The 16344-nt window shown below is 40.7% G+C and overlaps 1 protein-coding gene across 1 annotated transcript in view; it reads left to right on the top strand.

Moving 5' to 3' along the window:
* Window positions 1-16344, top strand: part of LOC141106722 (uncharacterized) — a 59701-nt gene that overhangs the window by 20916 nt on the left and 22441 nt on the right. Inside the window, exons 4-5 of the mRNA XM_073597656.1 lie at window positions 1324-1671; window positions 2162-2379. Coding sequence (XP_073453757.1) covers window positions 1324-1671; window positions 2162-2379 — 566 coding nt within the window. The remainder of the gene's footprint in view (window positions 1-1323; window positions 1672-2161; window positions 2380-16344) is intronic.

The raw sequence follows: 16344 nt of genomic DNA, 5'->3' as shown, positions 1-16344 counted from the left end.
TTGATGTCTATATTGATTAATGATATGATGATAGATAGACCAGCTGTGAAGGTCTTTGTTTGGCTTAGTAACCCTGACTATGTTTGCAGTAAGCATTTGCTTGAAGAGTTGTACCACGTGGAGATGGAGGGTGGCTACTATAGTGGACATTTTTTATAGAAGAGGGCGGAAAAATCTGCCTGGTCCTGGGTGTTGACTAGGTTTAAGGTTTCTAATGGCCTGCAATATTTCAGGAATTGTTGTCCACTTCTATTAGGTCATGATGAGAAGCAGAAAGTTGGTGCAAAAAGTCAGTTAAGTAGAAGTAGAGTAGTGGTGTTTAAGCTTCATGAGCATTGAAATGGGGTTGCTCATATTTTTACGTTACATCTAGTCTTAAAGTAGAAGTTAAGCCACAAACGAACTAACTCTAAATCTACTCACAGCCACATTTTAAAACAAATCTATCTAGCCCTGTAAAGCAAAAATCGCTATACATACCTTTTCTGAAGCTGCTCCAGCGGCGGTCTCCAGTGGCACATGCCTACACTCAGAAGCCATGGCTGACAGCTCAGTGTGGGACCGGACCAGAGAGGCTGCAGAAAAGGTACTGTATGTATAGCAATTTTTGCTTTACAGGGCTAGATAGATTTGTTTTAGAATGTGGCTGCGAGTAGATTTAGAGTTAGTTTTTGGCTGAACTTCCACTTTAAGCATTTTGAGAGAATATTCTTTTAGCTAACATCTTATGACGTTTATTCCCTTTAGCACAATATTTTTGTTGAGTCCAACATAGGTGGCATTCTGCCAAAACGATTGGTGCGCACTTGATCAAGAGCCTTGCTATTAGCTATTAAGGGGGGCTGTTTAGGAGCAGCAGGACATGATTTGGATAATGTGGTCCTGCAGTATGGCTTTGTAAGCTTCCCAGACGATAGACACTAAGGAAACTAAACCTTCATTTAGGTTAAAATTATCTGTCAATCTCAATTGAAGGTCGGCATGGAGTCATTCATGACCTGGGGGTAGCAGGCTGAGGCCTTTGTAGGAGAGATCAACAGGATATGAATAAGTGGTCATGATCAGAGATTAAGAGAGTAATAGTTTAAACTATTCTCTTATTTAAAGGGCAATTTTCAGGCACGTGTAATTATACCTCCACTCCTCCCTGACAACTGTACTGATTTTAAGAGTTTGAAAATCTCTTTTTTTATACGAATCACTATTTGCTAATATTGGCTTGACGCCCACTTAATTTTTCTTGCATTCTTGCATGTTAGTGGCCCTAGTTACAATACTGTAAAGAACCTTTGTTTCAGTTTATTTTTTCTCTGGTTATATCAGCATTCTTATGGTCACTGGCAGAACATTCTACAGTGGGGACAATTGCTCTGTGTCTAAACACTCCCAGCCCGGCCCCCCTCCACTTCCAGCAGCAATTGGTGACAGTTCGTCAGCTGTTACATGGCATCAAGTGTCTCCTCATAGGGACAGACTGATACAGTATATGCTACACAACTGTCACATCCAGGAATCTTCTTCTACTGCTGCTGCTTTTACTTGGGAGCCTAAAATGAGGAAGCTTTTCAGAGGCCCCCCTCCAGTCTATGAGCTGGAAGCACTTCTAGACAGCTACAAAGGGGGTACACATCACGTGGACCAAGTCTTCCCAAACCTTTTCCTGGGGGATGTGTAAGTGACAATGCCAAACAATATACAGTGCAGTAATATTACACAGGTTATACTTAGCTAATTCATGTTCTAAAATACCATTATGCTTCTTGTTTTGTCCCCTGCATTCTTAATAACAAGATACCATATCAAGGTAGCCCAGCCCTGCCATCTTAACCATTTGTATTGGCTATAGGTTAAGGGTGGTACAAGTTCACTAGCAATTCCCTTTTTTTTTTTTTTTTTTGCTTTAATCACACATTTTAATTGAGGTATCAGTGTTGACAAGGTAGTACTCTGCCTGAAGCAGAGACTGTATGTTCCCTTCTGAAAAGATATCACCAATGTGTTTCACAGCAGTGAAGGCATATTTTGTCCTTTATGCACCTGCTCTACTAGTGCTAACTGAATGTAATACCCCGACTTGTATAGTGACTATACAAGGCAGGCAAATTCAGAGATGGTGGGCATATTATGCAATGCACTCACATTTTTTTTCAATATATGGCAGAAATATTGCAAGAGACAGAAAAAAATTGAGGACGATGGGCATCACACATATCCTGAATGCAGCCCATGCCTCGTGGGAATTCACAGGGGATAACATTGATTACGGTCCTGATATCCAGTACTATGGCATCACTATAGAAGATTGCCCGGATTTCGACATTAGTGTATTCCTACGTCCAGGGGCAAAGTTTATTCACAATGCTCTGAGTACACCTGGCGGTGAGTATATAATATATATATACATGAAAAGCCATATACTTGTGTCAGTAAATATAATCAATCAACACATATTAAAAAAAAAATAGAGAATTAAAGTGTTACTAAACCCAGGACCCTGCATTAAATATATCTGGTCTCCCACAGTACACAGAACATGGCAATGCATGCATTTTAGTAAATATAAACTGCTAAATATATTTTCTCATCAGCAGTATATAGCAGTCTTGTGACTTCTATGAGTGTCTGGTTAAAGCGTGTAGGAGGCGTTATAATTCTATTATGACTGTCCTGTGGGGTTGCAGACCCCCCGACTTTCTGTCTGGACAGTGCTGATTAGCCCTCTGCTGATCACATGCACCTTCCAAAAAAAAAACTCTCTAGCAATACACACCAAATTGAGCATGTGCAGAGTGCCTCCAATGCTCTGTTCTATCAACAGATGGATTGGGGACTGTAAAAGAAGGGGAGAATCAGAGAAGACAGGATCAAACAGCCTATTTACACAATGCAGAGGATTAACCCGTCAGGTTCCACAGTGAGTATAACAAGCATGCTTTACTGCATATACAGAATGATTTTACTGTTGTGGGTTTAGTAACACTTTAAGTAGATCCATAGTCATGTTACTGTCACCTTCATGGGCTTAATGTCCAACTTCAGGAGAAGTAAAAATCCTCCGCTGTAGTGGGGGCTGTTAAATGCTTGTTTAAACTTAGTGAACAGGGAAAATTGGTGTTACTTACTTGATCCTCTGCTCCTCCCCAGCAGAAGGCATTCCCCATGCTCCTGCCATGGATGATTTCTTGATATACTCACGCAGAATTCAGAGCTAAGGACCCTGCATCAGTCTTGAAAATGTCATGGGCATCTGACTGCCTGAGTATAGGGAAGAAGAGGCTGCGGAAGCCAGTCTTGCAGTGTGAAGGAGCCTGCAGGAGGATTAGGTAAGTGAAAGTGCTTTTCCCAATCTACTAAATGTAAATGAGCATTTAACCCTTGCAATTCGAGGGTAGCCCCATTGCAGGGAAGGTTTTTACTTTCTCCAAAGTTCAATTTCAAATATTCAAGCAGTGTAAACCAGATTTTGCTGCAGCCATATCTGATAAAATATGGTTTCTAGCTGTTATTGGTTCCTGCATTTGAGCTGACCCAGGATACAGTAATGCTATACCAAGAAGTATCAGAGTGATCTTACTGAGTGCTAGCAGTGTGTGTATCACAAGAATAGCTGGACAAAATTTCAAATCCTTTGGAGGCTAAACATTAAACATACATGTATTTTATCCATGTATTTGGAGTGCCACTTTAATTCCCTATTTAACCACTTAAGCTCCCTATGATTTTACCCCCTTCACAACTAGGCTAAAAAGTGAGTTTTGGAGAAAAAAAAAAACAATATTTTTTACTTTCTGTTATAAAACATATCCAATAAAAAAATGTAAAAATCAAATTTCTTATTAAATTTAGGCCAAAATGTATTCTGCTACATGTCTTTAGTAAAAAAAAAAAAAAAAATCCCAATACTGTAAGTGCATATTTATTGGTTTGTGTGAAAGTTATAATGTCTACAAATGATGGTATACCATATATACTGGAATTTTTATTTATGTTTTTTTTTTTTACACTAGTAATCGTGGTGATCAGTGACTTATAGTGGCACTGTGATAGTGTGGCAGGCAATCTGACACTAATTGAACTATTTAACTGATGCTCACATTGCTAGTGACACTAATACAGTATTCAGTGCTAATAATATACACTGTCACTACACTAATGACACTGGCTGGGAAGGGGTTAACATTTAGGGGCAATCAAAGGGTTAACTGTGTGCCTAACAATGTTTACTGTGTGTAGTACTGTATGTGCTGCCTTTACTGAGCGATGTGCCTGTTTTTACTCCAACTGACACATCTCTGCTGTCTGTAGAGAGCCCTGTGTTGTTTACCAACACAGGGATCTCTTCTGCCATTCACTCAGCTGATCAGCAGGTTCCGGCCTTAAATCATTGACCGGGACCCGATGATCGGCTTGTGCTGTGGCGAATGAGAGCACAGCCGGGGTGCGCACACACGCCCCCTGTCCAGAAGCACAGAGTCACGTACATGTATGTGATTTGGCACAGCAGGGCCGCCATGCTTATATAAAATACACCAAGTCATGCAATTGTGTATCCAATAAACATAATAAAATTATTAAGCTAGGGGATAGAACAGACCATGTGGGCTTGCATGCAGATGATCTCATACTGTATGTGGTCCTTGCTTAAAATCACTTTCCACTGCAATATAAACTATGGAGACCTTTGAGTCCTACTCGGGCCTGAAGATTAATTGGCAAAAGTCATCTGTCATGCTTTGAAATACAGGTGCTTTCCCTCTTACCTTTCCCAATTCTCCCCTATTTGCGGTTACCTCTTTTAAATATCTGGGGATAGTCATTCCAAAGGATCCTAAACAGGCCCAGAATGCCAATGTTACTCTGTTGCTCAAGCTTAATAAATGTTAATTGGCAATTTGGGTTAAATTGCCTCTTTTAGTCGTTGGTAGAATCAATGTAATTAAAATCATACTTCTTCCTAAGTGATTATGTGTTGTATCCCACATGCCAACGGTAGACCCTAAATCTTTTTTCAATCAATTAAATTCATTATTCTCATTTTTTTGGCCTAGCCCTAGACATAAGCTGAAATTAGGTATAAACAATTATTCCTGCGCTATCATGTGTGTGAAAACAAGAGCTCTAGGGAAAAGCTGCCTGCACCAAATAGGGTACAACCAGACCCTAACAACAATTGAATAGAATAAATAAAATGGTGCTGCGCTAATCCTAGCAGAAACACAAATGATATAAGTGGAAAGCTCCTAGTAAACGTAATAAAACACACTAAAATAAAAATAAATCAAAAATAGCCAAATACACTAGTAATAAATAGCCTTGTACCTCTGTCACCACATTCAGGGGTGCTCGGACTAGAGCCGCAAGGGAAGCCCTCTCGTCAACACAGCTTCCAACCAAGATATGTGACACAGAGTAAACACCCCTCTGGCCCTCCAAATTGCAGTGTCTAGTACATAGGTTAGCTGAGAGATTACTGGTTTATCCCAAAGCAATAAATTATCAGGAAGATCCCCACGGGGTGCAAATGTTCCAACTTCTGACCAGATTGACTTGGCCAGGCTGAGTAACGGAAGTTAGGTCTTGGACGCAAGCAAGTTAGGGACTTCCAAATATATAAGCAGCTGCTTAGTCTGAAGCATATGGGCTAAATGGGCCTCTACTGTTGTTTTAGAGGTATTGGGAGAGAACCAAGTGTTTCAATTGTCCAGCCAGGTAATATGGAAAAATATTGGGTAAAGCCATACCTGCTTATTTTTTAGGTCTTTGCAGAGTAGTTAATTTCAGCTTATGAATAGAATAAATAAAATGGTGCTGCGCTAATCCTAGCAGAAACACAAATGATATAAGTGGAAAGCTCCTAGTAAACGTGATAAAACAAAAATAAAAATAAATCAAAAATATCCAAATACACTAGTAATAAATAGTGGTGGTCTCTTAAAAAGATCAACCACTAAAAAAAAAGTGAATAATCAATAAATAGAAAATTATAAGGTGCACTAGTGCTAGGTGCTATAATAATAACAGTAACTCTAGGTAGCAAAATATTAATAAATGCTAAAATGCTGGTAACAGATGTAGCAGTAGCAGCTCCTATATAGAGTGTAAAGAATCCAAAATCAATAAATAGTAAATTATAAAGTGCACTAGTGCTTGGTGCTATAATAGTAACAGTGACTTTGTGTAGCAAAATATAAATAAATGCCAAAATGCTGGTAACAAATGTAGCAGTAGCAGCTCCTGTATACAGTGTAAAAAATCCAATATATAAGTGAATGCCAACGTGTAGCATACACGCAATCCTCAAAGTGACTATGTGCAAGGAAAATAAAAATGAAAAAACAACATCCACGTGATGCTTGAAATAAACAGTTCAATCAAAGTGTTTCAATATAAAAAAAATAGTCCTCCTTCATAAGGTGATAACAGCTTCCTAGCATGCAAATATGCAGTGGAATGCTCAAATGTGACACAATGGTGCTCCTCTTCATGTTCACACACACACTAGTGGGTAGTGGCCCCTTACCTTAGGGTAATGGGATAACAGCAAATGACCAGTATTGGGAGTACCATCCTTTAGCTTCCTTCTCAATCCTTACGGTGCTACTCCTGAAGCATGTTCCCTCAGATGATAAGGGGGCACGAAAATATAAAAAAGGAAGGTCCCACAATAGTATAGTATTGTCTGGCTAAACTGGTTTTTATTCACAAACAGCATAGGTACTCACAGTAAAAACAGATAAAACAGCGCTTATCTCCAACGAGCAGTGAGCTTGTAAGCCTCTATCAGCATCGGTGCCTGTCCTGTGCTTACGCGTGATCCCCTGCAGAAGTCACGTGTGCTGTGACGTCACGCGTAGGGACAGGACAGGCACCGATGCTGATAGAGGCTTACAAGCTCGCTGCTCGTTGGAGATAAGCGCTGTTTTATCTGTTTTTACTGTGAGTACCTATGCTGTTTGTGAATAAAAACCAGTTTAGCCAGACAATACTATACTATTGTGGGACCTTCCTTTTTTATATTTCCGTGCCCCCTTAACATCTGAGGGAACATGCTTCAGGAGTTGTATATTGAAACACTTTGACTGAACTGTTTATTTCAAGCATCACGTGAATGTTGTTTTTTCATTTTTATTTTCCTTGCACATAGTCACTTTGAGGATTGCATGTATGCTACACGTTGCTACTGCTACATTTGTTACCAGCATTTTGGCATTTATTTATATTTTGCTACACAAAGTCTCTGTTACTATTATAGCACCAAGCACCAGTGCACTTTATAATTTACTATTTATTGATTTTGGATTCTTTACACTCTATATAGGAGCTGCTACTGCTACATCTGTTACCAGCATTTTGGCATTTATTAATATTTTGCTACCTAGAGTTACTGTTATTTTTATAGCACCTAGCACTAGTGCACCTTATAATTTTCTATTTATTGATTATTCACTTTTTTTTAGTGGTTGATCTTTTTAAGAGACCACCACTATTTATTACTAGTGTATTTGGATATTTTTGATTTATTTTTATTTTAGTGTGTTTTATCACGTTTACTAGGAGCTTTCCACTTATATCATTTGTGTTTCTGCTAGGATTAGCGCAGCACCATTTTATTTATTCTATTCATAAGCTGAAATTAACTACTCTGCAAAGACCTAAAAAATAAGCAGGTATGGCTTTACCCAATATTTTTCCATATTACCTGGCTGGACAATTGAAACACTTGGTTCTCTCCCAATACCTCTAAAACAACAGTAGAGGCCCATTTAGCCCATATGCTTCAGACTAAGCAGCTGCTTATATATTTGGAAGTCCCTAACTTGCTTGCGTCCAAGACCTAACTTCCATTACTCAGCCTAGCCAAGTCAATCTGGTCAGAAGTTAGAACATTTGCACCCCGTGGGGATCTTCCTGATAATTTATTGCTTTGGGATAAACCAGTACTCTCTCAGCTAACCTATGTACTAGACACTGCAATTTGGAGGGCCAGAGGGGTGTTTACTCTGTGTCACATATCTTGGTTGGAAGCTGTGTTGACGAGAGGGCTTCCCTTGCGGCTCTAGTCCGAGCACCCCTGAATGTGGTGACAGAGGTACAAGGCTCAAAGAAACACGGGTGCTGGTTGCTTTAGAGCAGGTGACTGCCGCGGTTAGGGATGTAGCCAAGATAAGCCGGGGTCATACATGGTGAGACAGCAGCATGGTCAGGAGGCAGGCCGGGGTTGGTGCCAGGGAAGCAGGCAGAGCAAGGTCCAGTAGCAAGCCAAGGTCAGCACCAGGAGATCATGCAGAGAATAGTCAGAGGCAAGCCAAGATCAGAATCCAGAATCCACAGAGTACGGTCAGCAACAGAATATCAGTCAGCACAATTAGGAACATGGATCAGGGGAAGCTGAAGAAAATCCAGCAGCTAGCATTCATTAGGGTCTCCTTTAAATAAGTTGTTTGGCGCTATTGCGTGAAGACATGCACTCCGGTGCGCAGTGGCGCCTATGTGTCAGTGCACGCTGGACATTAGCCTAAGCTCATCTGTGTGGTGGTACATGTGCACGAGCATTAGCTGCACGGGAATGAGCAGTAGCTGCAGAAGAATGAGCACTAGCTGCATAAGAATCATTGTTAGCTGTACGAGAATTAGCATTAGCTGAATTAGCTTCCTGACACTCTGATGTCTATGTTAACGATTTGTTATGTACCTATGTCTATACAAATTGTCTGAGCTGTCACCAACCTTGAATGGACTTTGCCCACTTGATATGGTCATGCCATGTACTCTGAAAAGTTTGGTCTCAGGTGACAGATATACCACGCCCCTTTCTTTCACCCCAGAGATCTGCCTGTTAGATATTCTAGATAAGGATTTGTGGCCCCACTATATATATATATATATATATATATATATATATATATATGGATATTTCGAGGGAAACTGTGGTAATTGAGTCAGTTAAAGGCATCTGTCTTTTTAGCAAGCTTAACACATACTGTATACAATGTGATGGATGTATTTTAAGAAGTGGTCAGGGCCAAGTATAATATTGTAATGTAGTTTTTAAGCAGTAGACTAGTAGACGGGATTTACGAACCAAGCTGAAATGTTATGGTAAATCTTTTAGTATGGGAGGGTTCCCCCACGTTTTTTTTTTAGCAGCAATATAGTGGAAATCAAAAAACGTTTGTAGCAATAAAAAAGAGACATTCTTATCAAAATGATATTCAATATCATGGTGCATTAAAATATGAGCTCTGGTTTTCGAATCAGTACATTTTTACAAGCATGGCAATGGACACAATGCAAAAATAATTATTACATTACAAAATGTCAGCCATATTGAAACTCCGACGTGTTTAGACCCGTACAGTCATTTTTCAGGGGGATAATTTGCTCTGAGGAAATACATAAGAAAAACTCAGAACATTTCAGGACATTTCATCATACACTAATTTCTATGTATACAGCAATAATATATTTAGCACTGAAAAAAGGAATGAAGAATCTCATAACCAGAAATTTAAATCTTCCTTGAGTGATCCGGAGGACTCCATGATCTATTCTTGCCTCTCCAGGAAAGGACACCAGCCCAGGGGGACTTGCAAGAAGCCACACTTTGGACACCCTTTGAGGGAACAGATAAGCAGCACCTGCAGCATAATCCCAAGTAAGGAAAATATATCAAAAATAGAATCAGATTCCAAATCCTTCACAGACTATGTATTGAATTTAATTATATTCCTGCATGACTGCTTGGCTTTCCTTTCTGGTTTTAGAGCCCCTCATTCCTCTTGCATACCGCAGTTGGGTATTACACCATATACAATTAATGATCCACGTTAGCTGTATCAGCAATCAAGGTAAATTATGCTATCTGTGATATATTGTTTTTTTGTGGGGTGGCTTTTGGGTCCTTTTTTTTTTTTTTCTCACCTGTGCCTTTTTGAGTTGTTTTGTTTGTTCACTTTTTCCTGCTATTTTTAGCAGGTCACCATCACTAATTTTTTTTTTATGTAATCTTTATTTATGACAAACAAATAAAGCGGATACACATAATGAACTTCGTCTCCAACATACTAGAAGGCAGGAATCAGTTACACAGATTAATACAAGCAGCAGTAAGTACGTAAGTAATTTAGAAGAGCAGAAAGATATATTGGTGGGCTTAAGACTTTATAGGCACAATAATGAGGGTAATATATGGTTAAAATGTTATTTTATTTCGAAATTATTACATAAAAAAAGGGGGAAAGGAAGATATAAAAACCAATCACAGTTTACAAATTATGCACTCCATACACATTTGGTTGGTTGGTGAAAAAAGATACACAAAACTTATGAAACCAACAAGAGACATGCAGCTTATTGATCTATATAGTTACAGTAAATTTTGTTGATCCAAGCGTTATGTGATGGTGGCAATCAATTTCTGTATGAGCTCGACAAGTTGCGCGCCGCATGCGCTTCTTCAGGAGCACAGAATTAGGGTACTGTAATGGATAATACATTTTGTAAAGGAAACAACATCATTTTATGTCTATATATGAACTTATATCTGAACAGTAAAGTAGAGTGGTAAAAGAAAGGCTGTTCTAATATCATCAATGGGATATCCGTCCTGCAATGGTCAGGCGGAGCAAAGGCAATGTGGGGACGGATGTAACATGGTACAAATTAATAGTAGAAGATAGATAGGATGAGTAGTGGAGTATAACGTAAGATGTAGAATCAGGTGGGGTTGAGGTGAAAAATAAGGGAAGTGGGAAGGGAGGAAGGAGATAAGGGTAAAGAAGGGGATGGTGAAAAAGGGGGGGGGGGAGGGGAGGAAGGGGGGGGAGAGGAAAGAAGGGGGGGGGAAACGAGGGGAAGGGGGAGGGGGGAAAAGAAAGGGAAGAAGAAAGACATGGAGAGGGAACAGGGAAAGGAAGGAAATGTGGAAGGGAGGACTAGGGGAGAAGAGGAAGGGGAGGGAAAGCAAGGGGAAGGGGGGGGAATGGGAAAGGAAAAGGGGGGGAGGGGGAAAGAGGAAGAGGAAAAGGGGGGGAGGGGGGGGGAGGGGGGAAGGGGAAAAGAAGAGGGAAAAAAAAAAAAAAAGAAAAAAGGAAAAAGGGAGGGCAGGGGGGGGAAGAGGGCAGGGGGGGGAAGAGAAAATGCCATGAATAAAAAATGTATGTAGATGTCTATGTGTAAATACAACAGAGAATTTAGCAGGTGGCATATGATGTATATTGTATATTAAAGATGGCATTAGTATTGAATATTAACTTGATAAAGTTAGATTGCACTTACCCTGATAGATTTATAACTATGCTTAGGAAGAGAGAGGGGGTAAAAGCAAAACCACAGCAATCTCCTTAATCAGTGGTAGTAATTCCCAGCACTTTCAGCGGTAATTGTTTGATGGAAAAGAATATGTAATAATTAGAGGCAGACATGGAAGTTGCATCAAAGTGCATAAAGACTTTTATTCCTTAGGAAGCTATTCAATCTGGGCCCCAATCCTGCTGAGTCTGTTAAATCGATAGAAATTGTATTATGAAAATAAGTCATAGAAGGAGCTATAATAGAAGATGGTAGGGATGTAAGCTTACCTGGATATATAGCATCTAACTCGTAAGTGGAGAGGTTGGTGGTGAAAAGCCGCACAGCCGTCCGGCCGCAAGCGACTTATGGTAAGGATAGTACAGAGAGAGACGCCAAGCAGGCGTCTCTTGTACATCCGCCCCGCCTGTAGTCACCAATCGGCGTAGCCGACGTGACGTCATTCAGGCCGGCCGCGGGCGCGTACTGCGCATGCCTAAATCCCCGGCGGACTCCGAACAGCTGATGGAGCGTCGGGGATAGAGGAGGCAGTCGCGTCCTGGTAACCCAGCAACCAGGGCGGACCCGGAGCCGCCACGTACACTCCCCATCTCCCACAAAGGGCTAGACGGCTGACGATGCAGGGAGGGGGAGAAGGCGGTACCACTCCAGCCGTCCCCGCAAAGCAGAGATGCCGGGAGGTCCGCCACCAATAACTCGCCCCTCGGTGCAATCACACAGACGCCCGCTTCCAGTGGAGGAGGAGGGGGGACATGGCGCAGCCGCAAGCACGCCGAAAAGGTTGCCAAGGGATACCAAATGCGCCAACCATCTACAGGGTAGAAGTGGCGCTGGGCGGCCGCACATTGCCCCTAGTAACCCCGCCATGAACATGCAGGGGGGGGACAAACCCATGGCGATAGTACAGCCTTTTAAAGAAAATAAAAATAAAAGTAAGCAAAAATAAGTCACATTAATATAATATATAATAATAATTGACAATGAACGGCATGAAGGAATCATTACAACAATTGAGTTGAAAGGGGAGGGATGAGGGGAGATAAGATGTGACGGGGCAGGGAAAAGGGGGGATAGGAGTAAGTTGAGAAGGGAGGGTAGGAGAAGGTTAGGAACTTACGCCTAAACTGTGCATATACTGGAGTTGTTGAAAATATGTCAGTTGGTTTACATAATCTGAAAGTGCATAGGGAAAACGTGTGAAGAGTTAGCCAAAAATTGGCTAAGAAAGAAATACCATCTCATTTCAATTAGTGAGTAATGACAGCTAAATATATTGGTATTTATCCCATATGACCCGAAAGGTCCAAAAGGATAAAAATATGTGAAAAATATAGAGTGGTAAACAAGCCCGGAATAAATGGGTTGAATATGTTTAAAGAAACGGTTTGTAGGATTGGGCTTCGTTGATCCCAGGGGGGAAAGTGGCCCCTAGGCGTTCAATCCAAAGGGTTTCTTGCTGGCATACTTTCTTGTCCCAATCTCCACCCCTGGGATCTGTTGGGATTACTGTTAACGCAATAAACGAGATGAGAGAGGTATTAAATTTGTGGTAGAGGTCAAGGTGCCTACTGACTGCTGTCACCATTTTCCCTTCACCAGAGTAATAAACATGGTCCCTGATTCTGCAGCGTAGATGTCTAATAGTCTTTCCTACATAGAATGCGCCACATTGACATAGCATCAAGTATACCACTCCTTTTGTATCACAATCTGCATAGAATTTAGGTGTGAATTTTTCTCCATTGGGTAATGTAAAGGAATTTCCTTCTTTAATCCACGGGCAAAAGGAACATTTGCCACATTGGGCCATTCCTAATTTGGGTTGTTTTAGTTTGGGAGTGGTGACGAAGTGGCTTGAAGTCAATTGGTCACCTAAGGATCTTGTTCGTTTGAATGTAATTTGGGGAGAAGGGCTGATATATTTGTTTATAATGGGGTCCTCCTGGAGGATTGGCCAATGTTTCTCAAGTATGTCCCTGAGTTTTTGGTGTTGTTGGGAAAATTTAGTGATAAATCTTACTGGGGCACTAATAGAGACATCTTTCTGCTTAAAGAGTAGGGAGTTTCTTGACTGGCGGATGGCTTTGTTGTAAGCGCTGCGTAGTATGGTTTTATTATAGCCTCTTGCTAATAATCTCTGGCGGAGCGCCCAGGCTTGAGATTTAAAATCCTCTAGATGCGTGCAGTTGCGGCGTAGCCTGAGATATTGTGCATATGGTATACTTTTGATAAGTGATCTAGGGTGGGCACTTGTCGCATGCAGTAGGGTATTCCCTGCCGATTCCTTTCTAAATAAGGTGGTCGCTAAACAATTCCCTTGGTCTTTAAAGATGGTTAAATCTAGAAAAGTTATTTGATTCAAGTGGGCAGAGGTGGTAAACTTGAGATTCATCGAGTTGTGATTGATCATCTGGATGAAATCATCCAGGAGATTATGGGTCCCTGTCCACACTAGAAAAATATCATCTATATACCTCCGCCATATGAGGATCTGGTCAGTGTATATAGTCAGGTCCTCATTAGAAAAAATGTTGCGTTCCCACCCCCCCAGGTACAGGTTGGCGTAGGCCGGTGCACAACATGTGCCCATAGCCACACCCTGTACCTGGAGGAAGTGGGAATCTTTAAAACAAAAATAGTTACGAGTAAGTACAAATTTAAGCAATTCCAAGATGAATTCACAGAATTCCCAACTATAATGATCTTGTTCTCTTAGAAATGTGCGTGCCATCCCGATGCCCTGCTCGTGTGGGATGCTGGAGTATAGTGCCTCCACATCCAGTGTCACGAGGAGGGCATCGGGAGGGACAGGCAACCCCTCTATTTGTTTCAGCAGATCAAGTGTATCACGGGTGTAAGAAGGAAGGCTTAATACATGTGGCATTAGGACGAAATCTATAAGGCGGCTAGCATGTTCGGAGAGAGAGCCAATACCGGAGACGATTGGTCGGCCAGGAGGCCTCGTAGGGTGCTTATGTATCTTCGGTAGGGCATAAAAAGTAGCCTCTTTGGGTTTTTTGACATTAAGGTAGTTATAGGTATCTTGGTCAATTAGGCCCTTTTGGAAGGCAGCACCAATGGTCTCCAGGTATTCTTGTTTGAATTCTAGGATTTGTGTCTCAGGTAAACAGCAATAGCAATGTTTATCCGCTAAGATTTTAGTCACCATGGATTCGTAATGTGTTTTGGTCAACAGGACAATATTCCCTCCTTTGTCCGCAGCTTTTATTTCTAGGTCTGGATGATTTTTTAGAGCTTGGATAGCTAGTTTTTGGGAATAAGAGAGGTTTCCTGAGGTTGCTGACATGGTAATTTCTTTTATATCTTTTATGGTTCCTATAAGGAAAGCCCAGATATGTGAATTTGTAGTTAATTCTGGAAACCGTTGTGATTTGGGTTTGAATTTTTTGATGTTAGATGTATGTGGAGTGGGTGCCATTGTCTCTTGTGAGAGATTGGAAGATTCATTTTCCTCCAATAAAAGTATGAGGTCTCGGAGGACTCGAAATTCCTCCATGGAGAAATGTTTTACTTGTTCTGATATCGCTTTATCTTGTTTGGATTGTACTACTTGTTTGTCGAAAAGAAATTTGTATGTTAAATTACGCGAAAAAAGATAAACATCTTTTATTGTCTCATATATGTCAATATTGGTCGAAGGACAAAAGCTTAGTCCAAATTTAAGGACGTCAAGTGTCTCCTTATCAAAGTGATAGGGTGTTAAATTAATGACTTCCAAGCCTGTGGTTATGTCGGTGTTGTCATGTTCGTGAGTAAGTGAAAATTTGTCTGTGTTTGGGGTGTTTGGATATGTGCATCCAATGTGCTTTGTCTGGTGCTAGGTGCTCGTTGTGTCAAAGGTAGGAGGGTAGTAGGGGGGTTTTGACCCTGGTGATTCTTCGAATCAATAGGGTTCACATTTGTGAGACCCACCTCAGTGGAGCCTGAAGTGTTCGGTTGTGTTATATTAGGTGTTTGTGATTGATTGCTCAATATTTGTATTGCTTGTAGGGCAGTTGTCCCTAAATATTTAGGTTGTGAAAGTGATCTTCCGTTAAGTTGTGACCCGTGTCCTTGTGTATGTGGGTGTGACGAGAGTCTAGTATCTGCATTAGGGGGGCGTTTTTTAGAAGAAGGTGTGTATGAGTTCCCACCATAGTCTCTTTTTCGTGCTGTAGAGTTGTCTCGGGGGTTATGTTGGTTTTGTCTAGGGGCAGAAGATGTTGATCTGAATGAAGAATCTGATTCAGTATCCTCATCAGTGGCTGCATAGTTGTTATTAATTTTCGTAACACGGTGGTAATTTCTAGAGCCCTTGCGTTGCAAGGCATTCTGCCAATGGTATGCGAAGCCTTCAGAGAAGGCTAATCTGTCCTTTGATAATTTGTTTTGTTTTTTATAGATAATATCTTTGGTAATTCTTGTTATATAATCTTTAGTTTCCTGAACTCGTTTGGAAAACAAAGTATGTTCCCTGATAGTTTCATTCGATGTTTGTAGTAGGAGAATCTCCTGGTCTAGTGTGTTTAATTCTGTCTGGTAGTGAAGTATCAGTAATTTCATTAGTTCCAAACTGCATTGAGTCAGTATGTTTTCCCATTTAAGTTTAAATTCTGGGGATGCTACTTGAAAGGAGGGGTACAGTTGAATCCTGAGGCCTAAGGGATTAATGTTTTCCCATACGTATTTATGTAAAAATTCAATGTGCCAATGTAGATTGGCTTTCTTTTTAAGAACGCGTTTAAGTTTAGCCATATAATGGTTTATGCCAATTTCTTGTTCAGTGTCTGTGTTACAGTTTGTTTGAATCTCAGTCATATAGCCCAACCAACCAGTACCAACAAAATCCATATTAGATCTAAATGTACATAGAATCAATAATGAGTTATTAATTGACGTAGAGAAGAGAGAAGAAACCACGGGAAGGAGAGGAAAAGGAGGGAAGAGGAGGGGAGGAAAATTAGCTCGATTGATGAGACCTCTGATATATTAGCCGTACATCAAGGGGTAAAATTAGAAAGAAGAAGGGGAAGT

Source organism: Aquarana catesbeiana, linkage group LG08, assembly GCF_042186555.1.
Source record: "Aquarana catesbeiana isolate 2022-GZ linkage group LG08, ASM4218655v1, whole genome shotgun sequence".
NCBI classification, from domain to species: domain Eukaryota; kingdom Metazoa; phylum Chordata; class Amphibia; order Anura; family Ranidae; genus Aquarana; species Aquarana catesbeiana.
The sequence above is the reverse complement of the archived record's forward strand: the minus strand, read 5'-3'. Positions and strand labels throughout refer to the sequence as shown.